The sequence below is a fragment of the Hyalella azteca genome, unplaced genomic scaffold (assembly GCF_000764305.2).
Source record: "Hyalella azteca isolate HAZT.00-mixed unplaced genomic scaffold, Hazt_2.0.2 contig13638, whole genome shotgun sequence".
Lineage (NCBI taxonomy): Eukaryota > Metazoa > Arthropoda > Malacostraca > Amphipoda > Hyalellidae > Hyalella > Hyalella azteca.
Window position 1 is genome coordinate 469,324 of NW_025943552.1, and position 27,876 is coordinate 497,199.

At 37.6% G+C, this 27,876-nt stretch overlaps 1 protein-coding gene across 1 annotated transcript; it reads left to right on the top strand.

The window, feature by feature from the left end:
• The first annotated feature begins 159 nt into the window (after positions 1-159).
• On the top strand, positions 160-27,876 carry LOC108665118 (mucin-19). The gene is made up of 14 exons (XM_018151841.2): positions 160-414; positions 12,085-12,204; positions 12,449-12,887; positions 14,788-14,915; positions 15,181-15,288; positions 15,445-15,624; positions 16,212-16,292; positions 16,986-17,158; positions 17,573-17,711; positions 17,852-17,924; positions 18,272-18,327; positions 18,520-18,714; positions 18,958-22,303; positions 22,889-27,876. Exons 1-14 carry the CDS (start codon positions 319-321, stop codon positions 22,978-22,980), a joined length of 5,226 nt encoding a protein of 1,741 aa, XP_018007330.1. The 5' UTR covers positions 160-318; the 3' UTR covers positions 22,981-27,876.

Sequence of the window (27,876 nt, forward strand, 5' to 3'; positions counted from 1 at the left end):
TATTTTACAGGTTTAATAAATAAATAATATGGAATGTGATGTGAAATTGGAATATTTAGTGGGAATTTTCCCATTTTTTCAAATTTTCGTAGAAATTCTCATAAACCTTCTCTTCTGTATTCACCTGAGACGACGTAGTCAAGAAGAGAGGTAATAACAACTATGTGTGAGCTGTCACGCGCATCTTGCAAAATTTGTGTTGTCACACCTCAATTCTAATGTTAACTTAGGTTAATTATAGTTTTTCGAATAAATAATAACCCTAATGCAAAAATGAACATGTAAACTTATATTTAAAAAGTATGTTGTATTGTCATTATGGCTGAAGATGAGAAATCGTGTCTCCTAAACGAACATACTTTGAAAGACTGTGTTACAAAAACTTCATCCAAAACCGAGATAAACGAAGAAAAGGTAAGATATCGAGAACTAGGCTAATTCAGATCGTGTGAAGTATATTTTCATCAGCAATTTTTTATGCCCATGTTCAAATAAGTGTGTAATGCGATTATATTTACATTTTACAATTTACTTGAGGTTTGCGTCCGACTGTTTTTCCAGTCAATTGAAGTGCCTGATGCTGATGCTGAACTTATTCTTAGCTATTAATCTGATGGTGGGTATTAAAATTTTGAATAATTTGTTATTTGAACATTTTATAAGTTTTTATTGTTGTAGTGTAATGTTTGCTACATTGCTAGTAGTATCAAATTAGAAATATGTCAAATATTTAACTTTTTATGAAATAGCCTAGAAATGGAAAGATTTTTCTATTCTAGAGGTAGAGCCTAGAGCCTGTAGAGGTAGGGTAAACGCGGTATATTCCGACAATAATGTGCCAATCCATAGGTTATTCAAAAGAACCTGTTCTTATGTCATTTTGAACCGATCAACACTTCTTTATGGGCCGATCGTAAAACACACCTTCACCGGCAAAAGCTTTCACACTTCTGAAGAAGGTGAGCTGACAGCTACACTGGCCGTGGGGTGTGGGTGGACCTAATTTGAATTTGAATGCATGCAGCGATTCAAAATCCTATAGACTGTGATAGACATAGTGATAGTATACAAGTCATAGAGCCTAAATTTTTAATATCTATAAAAATGTTTTGGCAGTATTTTGACTCGCAAATGCATGACGTCACCATTTCAACCATGAACAAACGCATGGAACTAAAACAAAGCTTAATATAAAGGAAAAGCTGGAGAGGTGATGGAATTACCTACGATGTCGGAATATACCGCGTTTACCCTAATTACAGCTACCGTGACTAGGGTAAACGCGGCATATTCCAACACATTAAGGACGCATCGAGAAATGAAAAACTATGAAAAAATAACCATATGCGTTACTCGAGTTCTGTTTGCTTTATGTGACTCGCAAAACACCGTACTACACGCCCATAGTGGCAAACCAGAGCTTTTTTAGAATCGGTTAATTTTTAATTTCCTCATTTACTCAAGATTTAAACCAATTTCTTAAGTATGATAATGCTGGTATCCAGGATACTTTAATGGTCTACATGTAGGACTCAAAAATGAACTTGAGGGAGAGTCTAAAAAACTCTGCTTTGCCACTATGTACATGCCAGCAACGATGAAACATCACAAAATGTTGCCATATTTATTTAAAAGCCTTTAGAATGCAAACCTACCAAATCCCTATATTCCGACACTGTGCGTGGCAATATTCGGCACGTGGTGAGGCGTTTTCCGTCCGCGCTTCAAATTCTACTGATACGTAATGCCGTCATCCACGTGTTTGAATTCCGTTTGCTGTGTGAGCTGTATTGGAATACAACACGGCTTTGAATTAGAACACTAATGAATATTGAACACTACTTAATTACGCTTTTAATTAACAACTATTAAGATTTTAATTAAGCAAATTTTAATTTTTGTACATAGCTTGGAACGATCTGTGTGTGTCCAATTCAAGTTGTGACAGAATTAGTTTTCATGTGTCTAAATCCATTTCTCAACTTAATCTCTATTAATTTATTTACCACTTGAAATCAGCAAATACAAGTATACAGCAATCCCTTGATTAACGCGGTTAATAAATCCCCGAGTTTTACCGTGTTAAGCAAAACCGCGCTAATCAAACTTAAGAATATATGGGAATAATTATAATGAATCCTCAAAAATAGCAAAGGAAAGGAAAATTATGTAGTTTGATAAAAGTGAGCAGTATATATGGCAGCAATCTTGACCAGTTGAAGGCTAACAAGTAACTAGCCCTTTACGCACTGAATTATGTTTCGAAAGTGAAAAAACAATCTGAATTACTTTTCAGATCACGCGCAGTCTTTGTGTTAAACTGGCAGTAGCGACGCGCCTACTCCATCGAACGTCGTTCGAACGAGTTCACAAGTCACAACATGTGACGCTACCGTCACACTCGCGACTAGACTCCAAACATGTAATTACTCTCGGTAGAAGCTTTTATTTTCTGTGTGACGAATTCGTCACACCAGGGCTTAAAGGGCTAGAGCACCGGCATGGCGCACTTACCGGCGAACGTTGCCAAACTCGACCATTCGAGTTATGAACAAGACAAGGCGCGGTTAAACCGACTCTGTAGTCAGCACGAGTGCCTACGGAACGGGACCTTATTTAAAGAATTATTGGCTGAAATTCATAAAGTAACAACATTTGGCGAATTTTTCCAAAAGTCGTAACAAAGTAACAACATAAGATCTAATAAGCAAAAAGTAACACTTTTGTTACGAACGTAACACCTCTGGCTAGAGGCGGGAAAATGATGCGTTGTGAAAAAAAAAGTCCGCGAATCAAAACTGGCACCGCGTAGATTAAGGGTAGGTCGCAAATTTTTTTTCCGCGTTAATCAAAACCGCGGTATTCAAAACCGTGCTAATCAAGGGATTGCTGTACTTAAAGGATTCCTAATATATTCACAGACATATTTAAAAGTCTCAAACCATAATATTCTTCCTATACAAACAGTTATTCACTATTTGGCAAGGTCAACTGTCAAATTTGACACATTTTTCGATGATCTCACTGGGTAGCGTGCATTGTCTCTCTTTGGATCTCAATATTTTCCCACTAGATGGCCAAGACCTAGTGTTTTGGCAGTAGTTCGATGCGCAAATGTATGACATCACCATTTCAACCATCAACAAACGCATGGAACTAAAACAAAGCTTAATATAAAGGAAAAACTAGAGAGGTGACGGAATTACCCACGATGTTGGAATATACCGCATTTACCCTACGCTGTCAAGCAGACTTTTCCATGATGCACATACTAAACACGCAATTCATGGGAGCGAGACTAAATAGAAGAACAAAAGCAGGCACCCGGCATGCAACTACGAAAATGAATTACGATCGCGTCAGCGGCGGCACTGTTCATAACATTAATATACTCAATTCAAGAGAATGATTAATTATGATATTTCTGATAGAGATTTGAATTTTGAAATATTTTCGGAAGCCTAAAACTATAACAAATTATTTCGTTACTTTGACATGGTTGATTTCAAAATGAATTTTTTAATGCGAATTCATGAAAAAATGTTTAAATAAATTGAATAATGTTCATTTATATCTATAGGTGGGAGTAATTCGAGTAAACAACTACAAATCGATTTATTATCCTTTAAATAAGAATCTTTGCATTGAAACTTCTGGAAGATGTGTCCACCGCAATATTTGTACAGTGGTATCAAGAGTCAAAGCCGTCAACCGATCGTTGGATGGCCGCAAATATGTCGCATCGTTCTACCTATTACAGTCAATAGAACCTAAATAAACTCTGTTCATCAAAGGACAAAAAGGTTATGTATCAAACATACGTGGTAGTACAATAAATTTTGAGATCTCCAGTCATGAGACTTAAATTCATACTCATATTTGATCTTGAATTTCTGCACTGCATTCAATTAAGCAATTTGTAAAATCATAAATTTCAAATAGGTACCAACTTTTTCAATTTAATTCTGAATGAGTTGCGTCTGTTGAATTCTAATAGGGATCATTAATTTTTGCATCGTTTTTCTGAAAATTAAGTATTGATTCCTTTTAAATTAAAAACATTCTTTTACATCAAAAACAGCTCTTTGATAATTTACAGCTTCTGTGATAATTGATGATCTCACTCATATAACTTAATATTTTAAATTTAATGATTTTGTCATTTCGATGACTAAACTTTCTTTGGTTCATTGAAATAAAATAATTACTGCTTATAAACAACCAACATTCTCTAAAAGACTCAAGACGTTCGAAAACTTGCCATGGGAGACAAAATCATTCAGGATTTGAAGTGAAGTGAAGTTATTAAGACAAATTCGACATTATAGGGCAAAAACATGAATAAATTTGTATTTAGAAGCGTATCAATTGGTGTTTAAATTTTGAAACAATTTTCTATCATTTAAATGTCACTGTGAAATGTGGATCAAATCTATTTATTATGAAATTGAACTTTACAAGACCAAAACAAGGTGTCTGACACTGTCTTGTCTAATGTCAACAGTCAACACAATGTTGCCATATGCTGTGAAAGATTAGCAGTTTATCCCATCATTCCGTATGGATTCGAGAAATTTGTTGGTATTGGTGAAATCGTGAAAATTTTCTGCGAAAGTTTACATTATTTTTATTTTTATTTTGAAACATATTCATTACAAAATTTGTCGATACGGATACACAACTAGTGTATGTATTGGAGGGAAGAGTCGCAGACTTTTTATCAGTTTTCGAACCACACGCAAGCGAGTTAAAGGAAGTGCAGCTGTCCGGGTGTCCGCAGTTTCTGACGAGCTCAGTGTAAGAGTATTAATTGTCACTTCGGTGGAAGGTGTAAGGTGGTAAATTTTTCGATACATTTTCTTTTGTTAACATGATAATATATTACCTATACAGAATTCCATACTGGGTACCTAGGCTAGTAGTGCTAGAGCTAGAGCAAGAACACCTGCCACTTGGTCCTAAATCCCGTTTTTTCCTAATATAGTATTATTTTTTACTATTATTTTTAAGTTACTTTGTAGTTTTATTCATTATTGAAATGATCTGGCTTCTGCTTCCAGTGTGTAAAGAATAGTGGCAATGGGCCAGGTATTACTTATTTACTTTAGATTAAGTGCATCCAAAAAAAGGGTGTATTTTTAATTATATGTTTTTGGGGTGTAGATTAAGAATCTGAAATCCGTTCTTGGCGGTCGCCAGCAGGAATTTTTAATGGAACCTGTTCCTAACTGGACCTAACCTGCAAGGTTTTCATTGATCTGCTAGGTTTTTTTCTATATTTGGAGTCCGTCTGGTGGCCGGAAACACCTAGCCAATAGGTTTTTTCTATGTTTGGAGACCGTCCGGCGGCAGGAAAGACCTAGCCAATCAACGAAAACCTCGCAGGTTAGGTCCAGTTAGGAACAGGTTCCATTAAAAATATCTGATGCCGACTGCCAAAAACATATTTCAGATTCTTAATCTACATAAAAAAATATAATTAAATAAAAACACCCTTTTTTTAGATGCACTTAATCTAAAGTATTACCGTGGGCCATTTGGGCCAATGAGATTTTGTTAAGGAACCAGTTTAGTTTTAATTCCTTGATTTGGTTTACAATTGTTAACAAAATCTATCATCTATGTAACCAATCTTAGTATCAAAAACCAGAAAAACTGTCCAAAGCTGCCCGATGTGGAATATATCTACTTTCTAAGCTGTAACTTGTTAACTGAAGCTTACTCCATATTTTTTAACCTGTATGATTGCAGCTTTATGAAATTGCGATTTATATATCTCCTATTTCAGGACTAGAATTAGTGTAAACACCATATTCCAACACATTAAGGACGTACCATGAAATGAATGGCTATAAAAAGATCACCGTATGCGCAACTTGAGTTCTGATTGCTTTACGTCACTCTCAAAACACCACATTACGCGCCAGCATTGATGAAACGTCCCAAACTGTTGCCATATTAATTTAATAGGGAGTGCAGCCGTGCACCACCAATTTTGTGCATCAATGTGCCCTGAATCAAACGCCTTGGATCTCTCCGGACATCCACCAATCAGCCGTGAATCACTCGGCTTTGTCTTCCTCCGGCCTTGCATAGAACCTGCCGTGCACCACCAGGCCACGGAAGAATCTGACTTCCGAGCATCAATAAATTACGTAATTTTATGTTCACCGCATTTGAGGTTAGGTTTCAGATAGCATAGTTCTGTTCCAAAATTTATTGTCCTTCAACAAGTGGCCGTTCAACCAAGGGCTGGTTCGACCCACGGCCCAGATATGGACGGTTTAAAGTGTTGGAGGCTACGTTCCGGAAGGCAGGAATCATGATGGTCGATTACATCCAGGGCAGTGGTGGTCTTGGGCAGGCAACCCATTTAATAGCCTTTAGAATTCAAATCTACAATATCCCTGAATTACGATGTTGTGTGTGACTTAACTTGGCATATTGTGAGACTAATTCCGACAGCGCTTCAAACTCTTACTAATTTGTAATTCCGACGCCCTGTGTGAGCTGCATCGGAATACGACACAGCTCGGAACAAGCTAGATTAAAAATTTTTAATTTTTTTTATTAAGCTTTTAATTAAGAGCTATTGAGTTTTAATTAAGAATATTTTAATTTTTGAACACAGCTTGGAACGAGCTGTGTGTGTCCAATTCCAAGCTGTGTCAGAATTAGTTTTTATGTGTCTAAAACCGTCTTTTATCTTAATCATCTATTAATTTATTTACCACTTTAAATCAGCCAATACAATTATACTTGAAAGATTCCCAATACATTCACAGACTTATTTAAAAGTCTCAAACCATAATATTTTTTCTACACAAACAGATTATCACTATTTGGTAGAGCGAGGTCAACTATCAACTTTGACACATGTTTCGATGTTCTCACTAGTTGACTTGGACTTTTGCTCTGAGGATCTTAACATTTTCCCGCCATACCTAGTGTTTTGTGGGAATATGGCGCACAATAGTATGACGTCACTATTTCAACCATCTACGCATGCGTGGAAGTAAGACAAAGCTTAATATAAAGGAATAAGTTGAGAAATGTCCAAATTACCCACGATATCAGAATATGGTGCATTTACCGTATTCTACCTGTTTCTGAAATCTCGCGACTCCAACGCAACAAAATTTTAATAGCTACAATTGGAATCTTGCAGCCCAATTGTATACTTTTGTTGACAATTAGGTAGGAGCTAATTCATCTGGCAAAAGTCTCGCAGTTCCGTAAATGGTGGGAAAGTTCTAATTGCGGCCCTAACCCTAAAGGATGATGTTTTCCACGCTTGCCCTCTATAGTTTCAAAAAAAGCCTGATCAAACCACAAGATTTTAAATATATTGAAAATGTCAGTATTGAGCCATAAGATTTCATTAGTAAATAGTAGATTTCTAATCTTGAAAGTCCTTATGAATGAGACATGAATGCCACTGCACTTGGCAATTTTACCCATTCTAATCCAAGCACATTGTGTCAAATGATATAGCCTATTTAAATATGGTTAACATAAGAATTGTTGATGAGAAGTGGCTATATATACAAATATTTCACAATATTGAAAATGAAATTTGTTTCATTGAAAATTTGACAATTTTATGAAATGATGGTTTGTGAACCATGATTTCTTCAATCAAAAATACATGACATTAGAGCTGCCAGATTTCATACCTAGTGAAATTAAGGATATTGGAGCCACAATATTTTTCAGAAAAATATAGAATTTTTCCCAACTAGCATATAAGGACTTTGTCAATAGGGGCTGTTCACTTGTTTAGATTTGGATCACAATTAAAGTACAGCTTGAGATTTTACAGTGGGTGCAAAAAGTATCTGACACTAAGGAAACACTTTAATTAAGGCTTATTCAACAAAATTACATAAAGAAACATTATTCTTATATAAATTTACATAAGAAATAAAAATATATGTATAAAAAAACAATATCTTTAAATGTTGACTTAATGATTGCAATTTTGCAAAAGTTAGAGTTCAAAAAGTGTCCAACACTTAGCAAACAAATTTACTCAATACTTTTTCATGTGACCTCTAGCAGCCAAAACTGTTTCTTACTGATCAGAATACCTTTTCACAATATTGACACATATGCTATTTATTTTTTTTATTTTTTTTTTTTTTAGGTATTTTAGCCCACTCTTACTTGCATATTTCTTTCAAGTTACATTTGGATAAGATCTCTTGCATCTCTTTCAGGTACCCTCACTTGCATCTCTTTCAGGTACCCTCAATTTCAATTCTTGCCAGATTTCAATTGGATTGAGGTCAGGCGATTGGCTTGGCTATTCCAATAACTCAATGTCTCACTCCTGAAATCATGCAAGAGTTACCCTAGCCATGTTCTTAGGGTCATAGTCTTATTGGAATATCTAACCTTGAGGAAGGTTCAATTTTTTGACTGACTCCACGTGACATCTCTCAGGAATTACCCGCACATTTTGGTGTTCATCCTTCCTTCTATGATTTCTAATTTCCCAGGGCCTGCCGAAGAGAAACAACCCCAAAGCATTATGCTGCCACGTCCAAACTTCACTGTTGGGACAGTATTCTTTGGGTGAAATGGAGTTCTTCTGTCTCCAATCACGATCTGACATTGTTCTAACATAACAACTTAATTTTAGTCTCAACCAACCATGATATTTTATCCCAAAAGCTTGGAGGTTTACTCAAGTATTCTTTAGCAAAGTTCTGGTGGTTCTTTATGTGATTTTTCCTTCAAGAGAGGACTGTGGCAAATGCACTGCAAAGATATGGATCTTTAGCCCAAAATGTTGCCATCTATATTCAGGATACTGTAAGGGGCACTCCTAACCTTCAAGCTTCTTCACCCTTCAAGACCGGTTATCAGCTTTTATCACTCAGGCAACTCAGAAACTAGCTAAACAACCAAACAGCAGGACAGATGAAACACAATACTGATCCACCCAATTGAACTTGCTATCAAGATGACAGATGGGTCTTTACAGATGGTCTTTTCTTATGAAGAAAGATTGAAGATTATGAAGCTTCCCAGTCTCCGTTATCGTTGCCTGCGTGGTGACCTCATTGAAGTATACAAGTATACTCATGGTTTGTACAAGGTCCCAGAAGGATTACTAGAATTTAAATCAAGAACCAGCACCAGGGGCCACAGCTATAAACTAAAAAAACTGCGGTGCAACTTATCCACGCAACATTTCTTCTTGCTTCGAGTCACTGACATGTGGTACAGCCTCCCTGAAGATATTGTTGACGCTCCGAGTATGAACGCGTTCAAGAACAGACTAGACAAGGCCATGCATGAGCATATGTTTAGTCTTAAAATGCCTCGTACCCTACGGAACAACTGATACCTAGAAGCTATTTTAAATCTACTGTCCGTTGAAAAGATCTGATCAAAAGGCCAGTCTAGTCAAGAAAAGTACAAGAACCAGTGACGGGCCTATCCAGGCCTATTCTTTAAATGCCAAAGATACTATACTATACTATACTATAGGTACTTTACATCAGGGTTGGTGATTTTTTTTTATTTTTTTTTTTAAATTAAAAAATGGAAAATCAATGTTTTTTTTTTTTTTCATGATTTTTTTTTTGTTAATTGATTTTTTCAGCTTTTTTGTCTTTCTGAAATGTTATTTTTCATATTGCAATTAGCCTACCGTAAAATGGGTAACTTTGACCACTTTTTTTTCAAATGATGCCATTTTTTTACTAGATACGTTAAACTTAAATTGAAACCTGCAAAATTCAGGTCTATACTCTAGCTTCACTTAACATAAATTGCTGGCTCCTGCCTCTCATAGTTTTGATGTAATTTCAAAAAAAGTGATGGTCAAAGTTACCCCAGCTCTTGGGGTTTCTTTGACCGGGTAGTAAAATCAATTTTATTTTTTGGTAAAATAACTCCAAATAACTCCAGGTTGTGGTGCATTGTAGTAGAACTTTTCTTGTTACATATGCAAATGATAAATTTTAGGAAAGTGTCATAGTTTGCAAATTGGGGGTGCTGCCCCACAATGGGCAAAATGTGACCACCTAATGGCAGCCATGATGAGGTAACATTGACCGGCTTGGAAATTAAGTTAAAATTACCATATATGAGACTCTGTAGAGTCTGAAACATAAAGAAAAAACATTAATAGGTGTATCAAACATAAAATATGTTATATAGGTACATATGGTAATTTTAACTTGATTTCCAAGGCGGTCAATACCAATAAACCAATACTAAACATAAACTGAACAACAACCAATCAAACCTCAAAGTTCAAACGACTTGAAACGAGACTTATGTTAAGAGAAAAGCTAATACTGTTTGAAATAAACATGTACACAATTCAAACATTTTACACACAATTGTCCAACACAATTCAATGCGTTTAATTATTTTATGTATAGTTATATAATTGTAATTGTTTTGTTTTTAGTTATAATTCCTATATTTAAAGATTGAAATTAGGTACTGGTATTTTTATTAGAATACTCATATTAGGGTTAAATGTTAAAAAGTAAAAGTAAATTTTAAAGTCTTGATCTTGGTTTGAGATGTGATTTGTGAATGGCTACCTATTTCATTTGTACTTCTTTTATGAAGTGTGCCACATCTTCAGCAAAGTGATTTCTTCAGTGTGACTGTACATTATTCCAGCAGAATAATTTCTTCCCTGTGACTGTACATTATTCCACCTAAGTAATTTCTTCCGTGTGTCTGTACATTATTTCAGCAAAGTCATTTCTTCCATGCAACTGTACATTATTCCAGCAAAGTAATTTCTTCCATGCAACTGTACATTAGGCCAGCAAAGTCATTTCTTCCATGTGACTGTACATTAGGCCAGCAAAGTAATTTCTTCCATGCGACTGTACATTCTGCCAGCAAAGTCATTTCTTCCATGTGACTTTACATTAGGCAAGCAAAGTAATTTCTTCCATGCAACTGTACATTAGGCAAGCAAAGTAATTTCTTCCATGCTGCTGTACATTATGCCAGCAAAGTCATTTCTTCTGTGTGACTGTACATTCTGCCAGCAAAGTAATTTCTTCCATGTGACTTTACATTAGGCAAGCAAAGTAATTTCTTCCATGCAACTGTACATTAGGCAAGCAAAGTAATTTCTTCCATGCTGCTGTACATTATGCCAGCAAAGTCATTTCTTCTGTGTGACTGTACATTAGGCCAGCAAAGTCATTTCTTCCATGTGACTTTACATAGGCCAGTAAAGTCATTTCTTCCATGTGACTGTACATTATTCCACCTAAGTAGTACTTTCTTCCATGCAACTGTACCTTATGCAGCAAGTACTTAGTCCCCCACCCCCTTGTTCATTCACATATGTTATCTGATAAGAGTACTTGTATCACTGCTACGCCCAAGAAGCTGCCACTGCAGATAGTTTTGCAAGGTTGCAGCTACTGACATGGAAAAATCTGAAAGCTATGCTGTCTAATACTAAGTTCAGGCAAAGAACATTTGTTGAGCTCATCAATAGTGTGGGTGTGAAACATATTACAGCTTCATCAATGAATGTGTTCGATATTTGAAGTAGTTTTTTGTCTGTTTTTCTTGTTTTAGTAGTGGATTGTTCATTTAAAAATTCAGTCCTCAAGCATTCTTTGCAATTGCACTAAATCCAATTAACTCCCTCAGATAATTCCAAATAATTCTCAACATGCTCTGAAAAATTTACACTGTCATTGTGAGTGCTCTTTTATATATTTATGAATTCTATTGATTTATGATGAGCTTGTAATTCTATCCATACTCATTCATAAATTCTGCACAATCAGCATCAAGTGAAATTTGATTATTATTCAATATTAATTTAATTTACCTTCTCTCAATTCTCCTGCTATTGGTTTGAAGTAATTTGATTTCTTATGCATTGTTGTTACATTGACTTGAATCACTCACACTAAATTTTGACTGTACCGCATATGTTCCAAATGTTTTATTTTAATTGTTATTTCTTTCATTCTGGCAAGCCTTCAGCCATGAGGCTTGCAATAAATTTTTCTTGTGGGTGATAATCTATTTTCCTCATTGATTTTATTTTTCTATTATTAAAGCCTTCCCAATTTTCAGGCATATGATGTGGTTGCTAACTATTCTGAGGAAGATCTACGGGACTTCTTGGCATGTGTCTCCACTGGCAACAAAGGCAACAAGGACACCACCAAGAATGAAAAAAGCACCATTGCTCAGGTACTGAATGTTGCCTTCATATGTTCTCCCTGTTCCTTACAAAACAAGGAAGTGAAACATAACTTGGATTACCTTCACATATTCTCTTGCCCATAACTTCCAAAAGTAGGACGTGATAAACAAGTTTAATTACATCATTAAATTCCCCTTCCTGTTCATGACTAGTTTCACATAAATTATATATGTGTCCTGATGAAAGTTTTGTTTTTGATGAATATGGTAACAAGATTAGATTATTTTTCAGATTCTTTTAGAGAGAGAAACTGCTGTACTTCGAGAAGAGTCAGGATCTGGAGATGATTCTCCAGACTCAAGCAAACAGAATCAGTTCTCTCGCTCTAAACCTCGGCACTCTAGCACTCGTTTTCTGTATAACCGCTATGGAAGCCAATCATCTCATCGCATCCACAGCTCTTACTCCTTCGATCTGAATCACGGCAAAAGCTCCGCAGCTGCCCGCAACACTGCAGGGTCCCTGGGTTCTCTTCATGATCTCTCAAATTGTGATGCCCGTTCTTCTGCTCAGAGCAGCTCAGCCAAAAACACATCATCGCATTGTAGTGCAGGGAGAGCTGGACAGGGTGCTGCTTCTAAGTGCTGTGTTGACCAGGGTGCAGGGCAGGAAGAGTGTGTTGGAGTGAACCGACCTCCACCTCTCAAAACCTACTCAAGAGTTCGAACAGGTACTTCATTTTTTCAAGGAATATCTGTTCAATATAATTGCTCAATTCTGTGTTTTTCTGGAAGACTACGGTAGTCTTGAACCATAAATTGACGGGTTTTTCATATATAAAAAAAAAGCTCAGAGTTAAATCTGGCAATTAATTTGTCACATGTTCTTCCAAAGATGGTTTTGATGAATGCAGTAGATTTACTAAGTACGAAGTTTTTGGTATGCTTTTGTGCTATTGCATCTATTTGTTGCAAACTAATTGAGGGTGAGGGTATATTTGTTCATTTTATGTTCTCCCTTGCAAATTAAATATGGGTGAAAACATTTTTAGTTGTACATATAGTTCAAGTAGGGTCTGTTCTCACTCTCATTTATGAGCTACGGTATTATGCAGGGTAAGTTCCTCATTCTGTTGAAGTTCATCAAATACAGTGGGGGGAAATAAATATTTGTACACTTGAAAAATCGTATTTTAATGTATGTAAGTACACAAACTTAACAGGAAAAGTGATTTAAATTATGTATAGAGACGCATAGTATTAAAAAATACTATCAAAAGAAATTAAATCTCAATGCAACAAAAAACAATGCAACATGTTCACTTCTCGGGTGAAAAAAGTATTCGTACAAAACAATAAATCCGCATTATTTTAATTTAATACTTGGTTGAATACCCTTTATTCAGCTCAACAGATACCTGTCTATTTCTATACGTCTCGACCAATGATTTGCAGATGCTGACTGGTATTTTATACCATTCTTCTTGGCACACCACCTTAAGATTCTCAATGTTTGTTGGGGACCTTTTCTTAATTTGAATCAACTAATCAACTAATTCAACATATCACTTATAGATGGTAGGATGAATGCTGCAAACTACCAGAGCATCCTGGAAAATAATTTGACGACTTCTGTTGAGAAACTAGGACTACCTGGTGATTGGATTTTCCAGCAGGATAACGATCCTAAGCATACTGCAAGATCCACAAAGAAATGGTTCGCTGATAGAAATGTACACGTTATGGAATGGCCAAGCCAGTCGCCGGACTTAAATCCGATTGGAAATTTGTGGCGGTATTTGAAGATTCAAATTAAGAAAAGGTCCCCAACAAACATTGAGAATCTTAAGGTGGTATGCCAAGAAGAATGGTATAAAATACCAGTCAGCATCTGCAAATCATTGGTCGAGACGTATAGAAATAGAATGGTGACTGGTATCTGTTGAGCTGAATAAAGGGTATTCAACCAAGTATTAAATTAAAATAATGCGGATTTATTGTTTTGTACGAATACTTTTTTTCACCCGAGAAGTGAACATGTTGCATTGTTTTTTGTTGCATTGAGATTTAATTTCTTTTGATAGTATTTTTGAATACTATGCGTCTCTATACATAATTTAAATCACTTTTCCTGTTAAGTTTGTGTACTTACATACATTAAAATACGATTTTTCAAGTGTACGAATATTTATTTCCCCCCACTGTATTTTGGTTAGACATGCATTTGCTCAGTGTTATAGTGACAACCAAGCATGTATGGTGAACCTTCACCCAGTAGCGTTTCCTTTTCAATGGCACTTGCCTCGATTGTAGATGTGACAAGAGACCAATTTTATTTTGTAATGACAACATTGCCACTTCGTCAAAAAACTTGACTAAGTTTATATTACAGATGACTTATGTGATTATATGTCCTCAAAATCATTTGAAATATTAATGATTTTGTAACTAAACACATGAAGCTGCCGGACTAAAGCTTTCATATACTCGCATTACAGTGTGTACCCTTTTGTATGCTACAGTGAATATTGCATTTTCATGTAGTATTTGTAACGTAGCTCATTTGAGGTTATTAACAGTTAATTAATCACCTGAAATGTAAAGATGCATGACTTGAAGGTTATGTCGCAGGTGGGTCGTGTGGTAATTTGTCACGCAGCTCATTCGACACACAGCCTCCTGGCAGCAGGAAGAAGAACCGTCGCAGCAAGGGAAGTGATCCCGCCAGCACCAGCACTAGGGAAGGGGGCTCACTACAGGTGAACTGCTTCCAAATAAAGCATCTCGTGTCTGCATTCTTTTGATAATCTTTTGTTCAGATTATTGATGTTTCATTTTTTAGTGCAATTGAAATGTTCATTGTATTGTGTCTGTCATTTATTTACGGTAGTGCTGCCGTATTCTTCCGAGCTTTTAGCATAATCAATTTCCAGTTTATATTATTATGGCAAGAAATATTTAAATTAGTCTGAAAAATCCTTAAATTTGAATAAGAATTGACTGTGCTATCTTAATTCGCTTTAGAACCTGAGCAAGGCTGAGTGCTCTAGAGAAGATGTGCCGAAGGGTCTACAGAAGTCGGGCAGTTTAAGCCAAGTATTCACTGAAGAAAACGATCCTCCAAAACACAAGGTATGCACTTTGTGTACCTAGTATAGAAGGTCACCACTGTCATTCTTGCTGTTGAAAATATCTCTTGTTGCAGCTGCAGCAACTGTACTCTAAAATACAAGACAAATATTTTACCACTGAAAGGGCTTGTTTTGAAATAATTTGTTCCTCGTACAGAGTCGGCGGCAAAAGGCCAGCAGTGAGACACAGCACCGCGCTTCAGAAGAACGCTCTTTGAGAGCTCAGGACTCCACCTCCTCAGATGATGAAGATGAAGTGAGCTCGTATCCACCATACCAGCCCCTCTTGCCCCACCACTCGCCTCTACTCTCAAGACGAGAACTTGCTGCTTCTGGGGTCAGTCCGCCCTTCAGCCATGAATAATTTTATTTGCCATCCCGACATTGTGAGCTCATTTCGTCACTTACACAACTCACCATAATCCACCATACCTCACCATACTTCCCCACCACCTTCACCACCTCCAAAGTGATTGAAATCCCTCTTTGAATGGGCTCTTGATTTGCCAGGAATGTCAGTCCAAAAAACACTCGACTGCACTGCGGCAAACGAAAGATTTTTAGAAACCAGTTCATTTATAATTTCCTGATCTAGTTAAATATTTTATTCGATATCTATGAATGATAATGCTGGTATCCAGGATACTTAACTAGTCTACTCAAAATAGAATAGTCTAGAAAGGTTTCGGCTTTACCGCTATAGGTCATCGTGATATTGTATTAAACATAGTTCAAATGACCGTTTCATATTCCATATTATATCGTTGAACATAAAAATGTTCTCTCTACTTGTTCTACTCTCTTTTTTTTTATTCCATTTGAAAATTAAAAGATTCTCTTTTTATCCTATTGAGATTTATTCAATATATTATATCTGAGGTAAATATGCTGTTGATGTTTACATAACCTTTTTTTGTGCGACAGGGAGTGGTCTCATGTGAACACTCTGGCTGTCCTTCTCCTGCTTCTCCCATCTCTTCTAATGATGAGCCAATGAGTGTAGAGGTGAGATAACTGAACGTGTCTGCTTTAATTTCTTTACTGCAATGTCCTTCATTGTACCACCAACATATTTCCCTTCCCTAATCATATCAATACATCACATTTTATCTATTTTGTTATTTGCTTACCAAATGATGTAATATTTTTAGCGCATTTTCTCATTTATGGAAAAAATGCGGTATTGTGCTCGCCATGTCCGTCCGTCTGTCCGTCCGTGACTTCACGTTTTCGTCAACGAGAAAATTTGCTCTCTGTCACTCACTGCAGTGAGTACTGAGTTATTTTTTCCTGATGAGCAGGAGGCATTGTAACTTCTCTTAAAATAATTTTCATGGAATAGCGAATTTCCTCTTAATCTGTCCATTGCCCAAATTAACCAGACTATTCCAAAATATTTTTGATGGAGCTGCTTTGCGTGCATTTATTCTCTTTTGGTTACGTTTTTTATTTTATTTGGACAAAATTATTGCATTAATTAATCATATTCATTATATCTAAGGGTATCTTATAATATGAGAACCATAATATTTGTGCACAAATGTGCAACGTTAGTATAGTTGGCAGAATTTGTTACTTTAGGCAGGTTTCATTAAAGACCAGAGAATTTGTTTTATTGACGATTTTCTTATATGTTTTTTTCGACATAATGATCAATATTTTTTTTTCATTTATTAAATGTGCAATGTACGCCCTCAGGTGGAAGAAATGCGGCGGTGCGCATACACCACGACGGCCGCTTCTGCTGCAGCTGACGCTGCTGCGGTCGATGCAGCTGCAGCTGCTGCTTGTCTAGGCGCTGCGATCTCAGCAGGAGCCCTGCAAGACCCTGGCGAGGAGCTAGTCGAGGTCATCACACATACGGCTCTCAGGTGCCTCTAGTTCAAAAGTTCACATGCATACCCGACTTGAATTGTGTGAACTTTGTTTGACCCGACTTGACAAAATTGAACAATTACAGTCGGGTCATTACAAATGACCCGACTTCAATTGGGTCATTTGTAAGCCTTTAATTAATACTTATGTCAAATTTTTAGATCCTGGTCGTCTCTGTTGTTGGCACATTTTAAACTCTTCTTGAATTCTACTTCTCCAATTGTTCATGGTCAAGATTCTTGTGTTTGTCATTTTAGGTGTTATACACCAGGCATTTCCCGTTGAAACAACTTTCATCGGACGATCCAACAAAATCAATTTGTAATCAACGCTTTTTTATCTTCATTGGCCTGTAAGGTAGCAAAAGTACAGGTAAGATGACGCATATTGATGAGCTTCTTTGCGCACAGGGACACGACGCATGCCTCGTGGCTAGAGAAGAGCGCCAGCCCCTCAGGTCGCCGTCGCAGCACCTCGCCCCACTCCACCGCTGTCGACAGCCAAGTTCCCTTCTTCAGCCGCACTACCATCACGCCGTCGCGCAATTCGGTAATCCATTGAAAACTTTAAGTAAAAATGAAATTTTGATGAAACTATCTGGTCATATTACTTGCCCTCCATTCAATACATGTGTTAATGAACTTAGATAAAAGAACTTTAGTCTCAACTCACGCTCATCTTTATGACAGGATGGAAGGAGCAAGAACAGCTATGGTCGTAGTCACTCCATTGAGTCCAACGCTTATTCCAATAAATCTGCAGGTAAGACTTGACATATTCAAGTAGAATTGTGCGTTACATGCTGGGGGAATGGAAGACTGCTATTAGCTCTCATTAAACAAATTCTGTCATGGTTTTGATTTGTATATACTGTTTCTGTGAAACTAATTACTATAAATTCTAAATTTCTATTTTGTCTTCTCGGTTTAGAATATTGTGTGTATCTCGTCGTAAATTGACCAAAAGATTTGGTATACTAGTGAGTTTTAGGGTTAGGGGAGCTGTGTGCAAACTATTTGAAAACTTCAAACATTAACAGCTGATTGGAAATGAGGCTTGGTATCTTTCTTTGAAAATTAAATTTACAAATTCATAATTCACATCTCTAGATGAAAGAGGAAGCGAGAGAGAGAAACTTCAAACACAACACAGCGAGCCATCACAGGTGTGTTTGATTTTGGTTTCTATTGGATCATGAGTGCGTTTTATATAAAACACTGGATTATCGCACAATAATTGTTTCAGAACTAATTTTCTGCGACTGATATTTACACTTTCTTATTTTTAATGTGCCATCATTTCAACGCTGCATGATTTGTATTCAATTAATCAAAAACTAAATGGCCTCACTGAACAGTTGGGTCGACGCAAGGACAACTCCATTGACTGTCCATCGCCTTCAAGTCACATCTACTCGACTAGCGGGTCCTCACACTGCACGTTCCCTGGTAGCAGCAGCGTCGGGGCATCGCACATATCGCCTGTGGAACTCGGCAGAGATCACAATCAACGCTTTGCTAATAGGCTTAAGCAGAGCCGAGTCAAGAAAAAGGTCCTTTATATAACATTATCTGTGTAAACTTTTTGTCTTTAAAATATTAGTCTCTAGTTTATCGTGAGTGGAATGAAATTCAATCTAATTGTTTAAAGCATTCGTTCCTTCCTCATGTTCACTGTTTGCTATTGCTTTTAAAAACAATTACTTGATGCTTATGCTTTTATTGTTTGATCACTCAATTGAATTTTATTTGCAGCTTGTTTGTAATTTTTTTCTGATGATCTATTGTGCTTACAGAGGCAGCAAGAAGTTCAGACAGTCGACACTTCGTCGCCCTCGTACAAGGGTGACCAAGACATAGGATCTATCCTCGTATACCTGGGAGAGGAATGCTCTGACGTTACTTCAGGAGACCCAAAGAAGAAGAAAAGAAAACAGGACAATTCAATGAGTAAAAAAGATGACAAGAAAGATTCTACTAAAAGAGGAGTGGGAAGCGAGAGCCTTTCCAAGAAAAATGATGATACTAAAGATGACCACAAGAAAGAAGATAGCGGAGGAGGAGGTACGAATGACAAGAAAAAAAGGCAAAAAGAGGAGAAGAAGGTTATTGCTTCAAATAATGAAGACAATGAGGCATCTTCGAAGAAAACAAAGAAGGAATTGATTGAAAAAGAACTGAAAAAGAATGGATTCATTACTCCTTCCTCCAGCCTCGATTGCAGCGTGGCAGCGAGTGAAATAAGCAATTATGAACGCAAAAGCAGTTTAGATGGGAGTTATCTCGGCTGTGATACTACTTCTAGCGTTAGGAGCAACTTAGAGTCCAGTAAAAACATAAATAGTATAAGTGATACCGAGTGCAAGACTAGTATTAGGAAGCATTCTGAGGATAAAACAGTTATTGAATCTGTGCATAAAATAAATAATAAGAAAACTGATGAACGTAAACAAAGCAATAGCTCATGCGTTAACCCCGAAGCCTCTAATAGCAAGCGCTCAAAAAAGAATAGCAAGAGCAACCAAGGGATGCGAGAATCCAGTAGTGTAGAGGATTTGGTGTCCAAGTGTAGAATGTCCGAGCAACTGAATCAAGGCTCAAAGCAAACTACTGTTGATGATGGAGCAATGACTAAGAAACGCCAGCAGAAGAACGCTAGAAGGCAGGCGACCGAAACCTCGCTTCCTTCTTCCAACTCTTCCACAGCTACCGCGACCTTCAAGGAAAACCAAAACACAAAAGAGAAGAATCGGAGGACGGTTGATGATATCAAAATAAAGTCTTCGTCTGGTGCTAACAAGTCCGGAAGTGGTAGCTCAAGTTTAGCTAATAGTAAGAAACTGTCCAAGCGTCTTTCTAGTAGCAATTCGAATCTGAATTCATCAACTAAGAGTAGTGAGTTCGGACGAGACTTCTATGAAGCAGGTGACCCATATATTGAAAGCTTGCCTCACAATGAGGCTTCTGTGTATGATACCAATAATGAGTTTGAACTTGTGACAAGGCGCAAAAATCGGAGTAAAAGACTAGCTTCATCAAGTTACAACAACTCAAACAACTATCCTGTTACTGTAAAGTTGCGTTACCCTGATGAAAATTTCGGGCGTGATGGATATAGAGAATTGGTTTATCAGAAAAGCCAATTGAGTCGTAATCAAACGAATACTCTCGCTCCAAATAACCAGCAAAAATTTTCTTCAAATGCATCTCACTCTTCAAACTATTGTCATGGCAACGACAGTCACGCAGCTGCTAAAGTAACTTCAAATATTGGGAAAAAACCTATCAATTTTGATGAAGCTCCGCGGACACCTCACGATGGTAGTTTCATGGCGCGCCTGTCTGCTACAAACTCGGGCGACCGCAACACAGCTACTAGCGCTCCGAACAGTGACTGCTCTGACTCTGACGGCGACGATTCTGTGCACTCAATGCCAACTCCCTCCACCACGCCGCGTCCTGAGGTTTGCAAACCTCCATCGTCTAGCAGTGCTGCGCCTCTTACTTCTTACGCCAACATAGCAAGACTAGCAAGCGCTGCCAACAGGAACCAAGTAAAGAGACTGACCTCAGCTCCTCAAGTTGGAAAAACTCCTACCGTTAGTACTTCTACGCCTTGCTCTGTCGGCGCAAGTGGCGGTTACAGCGCTGCCGCTTGTGCGACCAGCGATCAGTCTCTCCTCACTACGAACGCTTGGCCTTGTCTCAGTGCTACTACGGCAACTGTAGCGAACTCGGGAGCCGCTACCTCCGCCCCTGCAATACCATCTGTTGTGCGGTGGGCATCTGGTCCTGCTGGCCGGCCCGGCGACTCACAACATGTCACTCCATCTTTTGGATCGCCTCCTAAGCTCACTTCCGCTGCTGTTGCAGCTCACGATGCAAAACCACAGAATAAAATTCGCGATAACTTCCCTCCCTTGAAAAGCCCTTCGTATCCCAGCTCGTTCAGCCATCGCCAGACATCAACAGACTCTGACCCTGGCTTGCCTTATGCAAATCCTGCTGAAAACTTGGGCAAGACGGATGGGGGAAACGCAAAAATAATATCTGCATCTGATGCACGTTTGACTGTTGCTCCTCGAACGTCTCTTACTCCCGATACAGAGTCTAGTCTTTCAATTTCTAAAAATTTAAACCCCTCTCCAACTGATCGTTCAATTTCCAACAAGCCTCGTGCTGGGGCTCCTTCATCGGTTGTAGAAAACACGACAGACAGGAAAGCAGTGACGAGCAAGGAAGTTCGTCCACACACTGGGCGGGTGATGAATGGCCATGAAGAGACGGATCAGGCTCATGCTGAAATCATAAGTGTTGGTGAAAGAAAAGCGAGCCTTATCACTTCTGAAAAACAAGCTGTCGCAAAACAAAAATCTCTAAACCACGATGCTGCCAAGTTAATAACATCTGTGAATTCTACAAAAGCTTCTGCCGACTCGCTCGGTGTGGGTGACAAAAATCATATTTTCAAAATTGCAAACAAGGCAAAGGATACAAAGAAAAGACAGAATGACCCTGTTGTCTTTGCCGATTCTTTGCACCTGGATGATGTACGTAACAGCAATCTGACTTTCATGTTTGCTTCCAATGAAGATTTGACTAACATTGTTGTTTCAGGAACAAATGTTTCCGCTAAGAATCTTGTCAATTCCACAGCATCATTAACAAGAACCAGTCCGAAAGTTAAGACTCATATTGATAGTAATGGCAACCCTGTTAGTGGAGCTGGATCACCAAACTCTGGTGATATCAGTGAGAGCCATGACAATTCGGTGAGCTATTCCGAATCTCTAAGATCCACCCTACGGAAGAACAGTCGCGATAGCAGCTGTAGCAGCAATTGCACCGTCATCAACGCTGCATCTGCCACGACCAAAACACGTGCTCAATCAGCTGAGATGAACAATAGCTCATCTATTGCTGTAGTCTCTGCAGACGCGACTTTAGCTCCAGCTGCATCTGCGGATGTAAATTCAGCCGGCTTAGAAGTAACTAATGTGAATGAAACGAAGGAAGAACGTGTAATTTGTGACAACCCCTCCTCATATTCTGACCTCTCACGCTGGGGTGTTACTTTTCATCCTCCTGATGCCGACGATCCTGCATGGAACTTCAAGGAGGCTGTCAAATTCATCAGAGATAGTGAGTACCAAAATGTGTCGCTAGAACAGCTATAGAATTTTGCAAAATATAACATTTTAGGATACCTGGAATGTGGGTCGGATGAGAGAACGACATTCTGTGATGGAAGTCATTATGAACCAGGGAAATGCGATTAATAGAGTGGGGAATTAGAGAACAAGTAAGAGGTGGATTGTAATGAGCATGGGTTTGTCTGATGGAGCAACTGCTGCTGTGTTGGAGAGTGTATAAAATAATATTTGGGGAGCATGTGGAAGTTGAGTAGGATCATTAAGAACGAAGAGAGGGGGGGGGGGGGCTGCGGAAAGCTAAGTTGATCAAGCCCAATTCTTGTAAATTTGGTCCTATCTTTTAAAACGTACTTAAGCGATTTCTTTTTCAATTAAATATATTTTAGTCTCAGGTTTTTGTAGTGAATGCTTGTTGAGTGAATGTTTTAGCCCTTCTACGAAAACGTATTTTTTTTTACTTTGTTTTGTTTTTTGAAGAAATGAATGTGTTTTAGGTGGAAGTCCGGCATAAAGGTGCCAATGTATCATGCTAACTTGATTAGTATAAGAATATTAATTTAAACTTATTTTCCAGATTGGAAGATAATTGAAAAGGCTCTCCAGGAAGGTGACGACAGCATCGTGACTTTGAATCATAACTCAAACATTCCCAGTGGAGAAATGTAATCGGTGCGTGGCACGGATGACTATGTTTAGCTATGAATTGCTGTAGACGTTTACGGTGCAGTTGATGAATACGCAGTTCCCTTACTGACAACTGCTGGAGTCGTGTTGAGTGCACAACTCTTCTAATGCTGACTCTTGAAGTAGCCGAGTCTACGTGATAGCGAACTAATTCATGAAACTTGTTCAGTTTTATTTCATCTGTCGATTGTTAAAGTCTCTTTGCATGATCAGCATGAAAGTGAACAATTTCTCACTTAACGGTGAAGGACGATAAATCTACAAGCACTTTATTTCAATGTGTGTAGGGTAACTTGAATGCCCACATACGGACTATTTTCTGTAATATTAAGTCGTGGATAAATTTGTGTCAGAACTACGGAAACAAAAAGCGAGTGAACGCCTACTCACGGTGAAGCAGAAGACTCGAGTGCTTCTTCCTCGTATGTGTTAATGTACTCGTAACTTTAGTAGCCAAGCCGGCCAGGCTACTCGAGCTGAGCACAGTGGAGAGTTTAGAGACTTGCAAACACATGCTGGTTATGGTGCTTGGTTCAATGTTTATTCGTGAAGTCGAAATTTCACCTGCGATATCAGCATTGCCACTAACTTTGAATTTCTATGTGTATGTTTGAAGTGGAGTTGACTGTTTAGTTAATTCTACAACTGCTCATTACATTGTTTGAAATGTAATGCAAGAATTGTCTCTCACGATGTGTATTTTTCCATCAGGTTTGAGTCTGGTGTTAGAAAATTTTGTATTTGTAACGAACTTTAGTGACGATCGTTACGCATTGTTTTCATTTGGATGTAAATCTTCTTATAAGTAAGTAATAGCAACAGGAGCCTACTGTAGTTCAATCCATTGCAGCGCATGACGTGCCATATATACCACACGCAACGTGATGCATCCTAGTGAATCCGTTCAATTGTGCTGTCTGTGCCGAAATGATTTTTCCTCTTATTTATGATAGCAAATTTACATAAGAAACGGTATTGCCAGTCAGAGACATGGTCAGGATCTTTATTGCTTCATAGTGAAACTTGTGGCGCTGCAAGTGGTTTTTACTTGCCGTACATAGACTGATCGTTTAGTTGACATTGTTTGCCTTATGTATGATTTGCTTGTTTGACCGGTAAAATCTCTGAGGAAGTTCGATATGCGATACAGCTTACAAGATCTCACAAAGTTGACAGTATCATCTTGGACTCTTGGGCTCCTGCTCTTTCTTTCTTCTATATCAAAATGTCAAGCAACATGGACCTCGATTCCTGCGGGTCTTATGCATTTGTCATATGCACTGAATATTGCAAGTTATATTTTGGTGTTACACTTTCTGTTGACAAAAATTGTTGCTCGCTGTTCTCTTTAAGAAAATATTGGCATCATGAGAAATATGCCATCCCGTTTATATAGTTTTTTTAATCTTGTCATGTCAAGTAATTCTAGGGCTAAAATATCAATTTTTTAAATTTTCAATTATAAAATGCAAATAACATCCTCGAGTTGCTAGAAATCCAGCTAGTGAGAAAGAAAAGATTTCTATACGTGTTGAAATAAGAGTTGAGACGATCGTCACACTCGAAAAATGTGAAGTCATCTCGCAAGTAGTGTTTAAACATCGTTTAGTGATGGTTCGAGACCCGCTTGTTAAAGAAATCTGAAGCTATTTCCAAGTTAATTCATGTTGTAGTCAGAGCACTGATGTATTTTCAATATTTTTTTTGACTTTGCAATTAAATAATGGTTTTGTTGGCGCTTCTTGCTAAGTACACATTTAAATTTGTACCGAAGATATTTTCTTGTGTTAGATTTAAGATATAAATTTTTTTAATAGTTTAATGTCACTTGATAAACTTCCGACTTTAATTAATCTGATTGAGAAGAATATATTCAATGGATATCTAATGACTGAGAAAGTTTATCCAATCTGTAGTTGTGGCTTATTTCAACTATAACGAGAGTTGGACCTTCATCATATTGTTGTATAATATTCTATTGAAAATAATTGTCTACTCGAAATATCCTATTTTTTCACATATGTGACAACTCGGTGCACTAAGCCTATCGGTGTGGGATGTGATATATTCAGAATTAATTTTCCTCATGATATCAAAAGTCATACATTGCAATGATCATAGTCCATTCTCGTTTCAACTTTTTCAGTTTATAAATACCCGTTTCCTGAATATATTTCAATTAGTTTATGTTTACCCTCTTCAACATGAGTCTATGACACCTACGCAAATTCTTCGTTGTTAATTTTTTATAAGTATTATGATCCTGTTATTTTTTTGTAAAGTATGTAAGATTGTATATATCCATGCAATGGTTATTGATTTCGATCGTTATTAGGGCCAGATGCATCGCATATTCATGGGTGTGGAAACTTCTCTTTGTATTATATGATTGTTGTAATCGAATATTGTAACGCTATTTATCCTTGAAACGATTTTTGTGCCACGCTAGTGAGTTCTTCGTCAGAAGGGGTCATGCGCCTGAGAAGCGTTCTTTTGCTGGCACGGAACATCTGCTATTGAACATTAAGTGAGACGCGCGTGCTATTGAACATTAAGTGAGACGCGTGTGTCCATCTCCTGCCACGGAATGTAATGTAACTGTTTGTGAATACTGTCGTGAGCGAAACTTTTTGTCTGTAGATTAGCCCCCGTGTTTAAACGTGGTATTAACTTAGGGGAAATCGTAATGCACGATGCCTTGCTACTCGAAAAATCTCGATACATCTCAGAATTTTGTTAAAATACACTCGTTACATTCAGTTAGAATTCTAGTTGTTTTAGTAGATACTTTTTGTATGGTTCCTTCTGTTCAATTTTTATAGTAGGGAGACGATGGGCGTGAATTGCCTATATGAATATATTGAATTACTCTTGATCTTTTGTTCTGTCAGTAAAGTCATTGCTTCAACTTGGCAAGTCAATCAACTAATTCCTGTATTTTGCTGGTTTTTCTTGTACCCTAAACCTTGAAACCTAAACCCTATCACAAGTTTTAGCTCATAAATGCTTCTAGAGGTGGTTATTAATTTGATCGAGACATCTCCTGAATGGTTCAAAATCTGCAGTTTCAGCGAAATTGGATTTTTCTCTGAAAACCAATTACTGTTGAAGAAATAGATGGTTGTCAGCCTTTGCTCGAATATTACAACTTAGTCGTGTCTGCTGAATTTACATTGCTGTGCTAAAAGTCACAACACAACCACTTGATTCAATTCATGTGTAATCAAATGAGGAAAAAACTACTCAGAATTCACAGAATTACTTTAGTTTTAGGAATGCACTTTTGACAGTTGCTGAAATCCGTTTGCTCTTGTTTCTGCACTTTTACAGTTGTTGGAATCTCTCTTGTGTCTTTGTAGTCAAAATAGTCCGTCATCAAACCTCGTGATCTACTTAGGTATCTGCTGACTGGAAATAACTTCTGGTCCAAAGAATGTTTCATTTTTCTCCACAAAACATTAGCTGCCGCTCGATTCCAGAGAAACCCCAACGAATGGCCTTAACCCATTACAACTCTTGTGTACAAATTCGTTTTTTTAGCGTTATATTGAACCTTCCGAAATTGTTAAATTATTTGCGTAGTATAGGGTTAAAACAAGCAGTATATAAAGTTTGCGTTTGTTTCTTATTGTTGATTGCTTGCATTGCACATTTATTCCGCTTTGACCAGGTTAACTACTTGTACATTAGTTGCGTTGATTTTCTTCTCGCTGATTTTATTCTTGCCGCTGGCAACTTGCAAGATATGGTGCATAGAAACGAGCTGAAGACATTTACGGTGTTAATGTGAATTATATTGTTATATAATGGGAATGTGCACAGTAACTCGCGAGCTCCGAACAAACGCTGAAATGTGGCGTGCATTTTTGAATGATGTGTAAGGAGCCCAACGCCTGTTGTATAGTTTAAATGTCCTCGTATTAAGTTGCTAGCTAACGTGTGATGTTTGTAGTCGTAACCCAAGAATGTTATTGTTCTGATGATGGTGTAAATTATTGAGGTATGTGTTTGCTGTGACCTTAACAGCGTTTAGTCAAAGATGTGAATCATTCATAGTGAATTTATCCATGCTCAGTCAAAGGTTTATTATGAAGATAACAATCCTTGATCTCTGGCCATGAGTCAGTGGCTGCTGAGGCCGAAAGCCTCTCGTCAGGCTATTCATACGAAAGTGTTCTTGATCAATTTGGTACATCTCTCCAATGGTGTTTTTTGGCATCATTTTGGTGAATGTTTTTTGGATACATCAAAGTATGAATGGCTGTGTATATTTCAGGCATAGAATTTTGGTTGTAATTTTGTGCGAGTGGAGAATCATATCTTTTGAACATTAGTAGTTCTTCTTAGAGTAACTTGAGAGCAAGTATCTAACCTAGCGGTTGAATATTGTAAATTATTCAAGTTTACTCTTGAGATGATATGAAGTGAGTAAACTCGAGAAGTCGCATTTTTCACAGGCTTAGCTGTGTTGTAACTAGTTTGCATCTGCTGCTGTCTCTCTTGAACTTGCCTTAAAGTTTGGGGCGGTCGTATCCCACGTAGTGTAGGCAGAACACCACTATTAGCCTGAACTCTATCAGATGCGCTCCAAGTTAGACTTTATTAGATTAAGATTCCTACACTGGAGCTATTGTTGTTAGTTGTACATCTTGTGCGTTTACGGAAGTCAAATGACGCTGTTGTGGTTGTGAAGGATTTTCTATTCTTGGTCATCAATGCTAGAAATGGTTGAACCGATATCAAAATTTCAGAATTTCTCGGACGGATATCATGCTTTTATTAATATAAATGCGGTTTCTATCCATGAATCAAGTTGAACGTATTATTTCATCACGTTGGGATGATAATCCATTATTAGTAAACTCAAATTCTACTGAA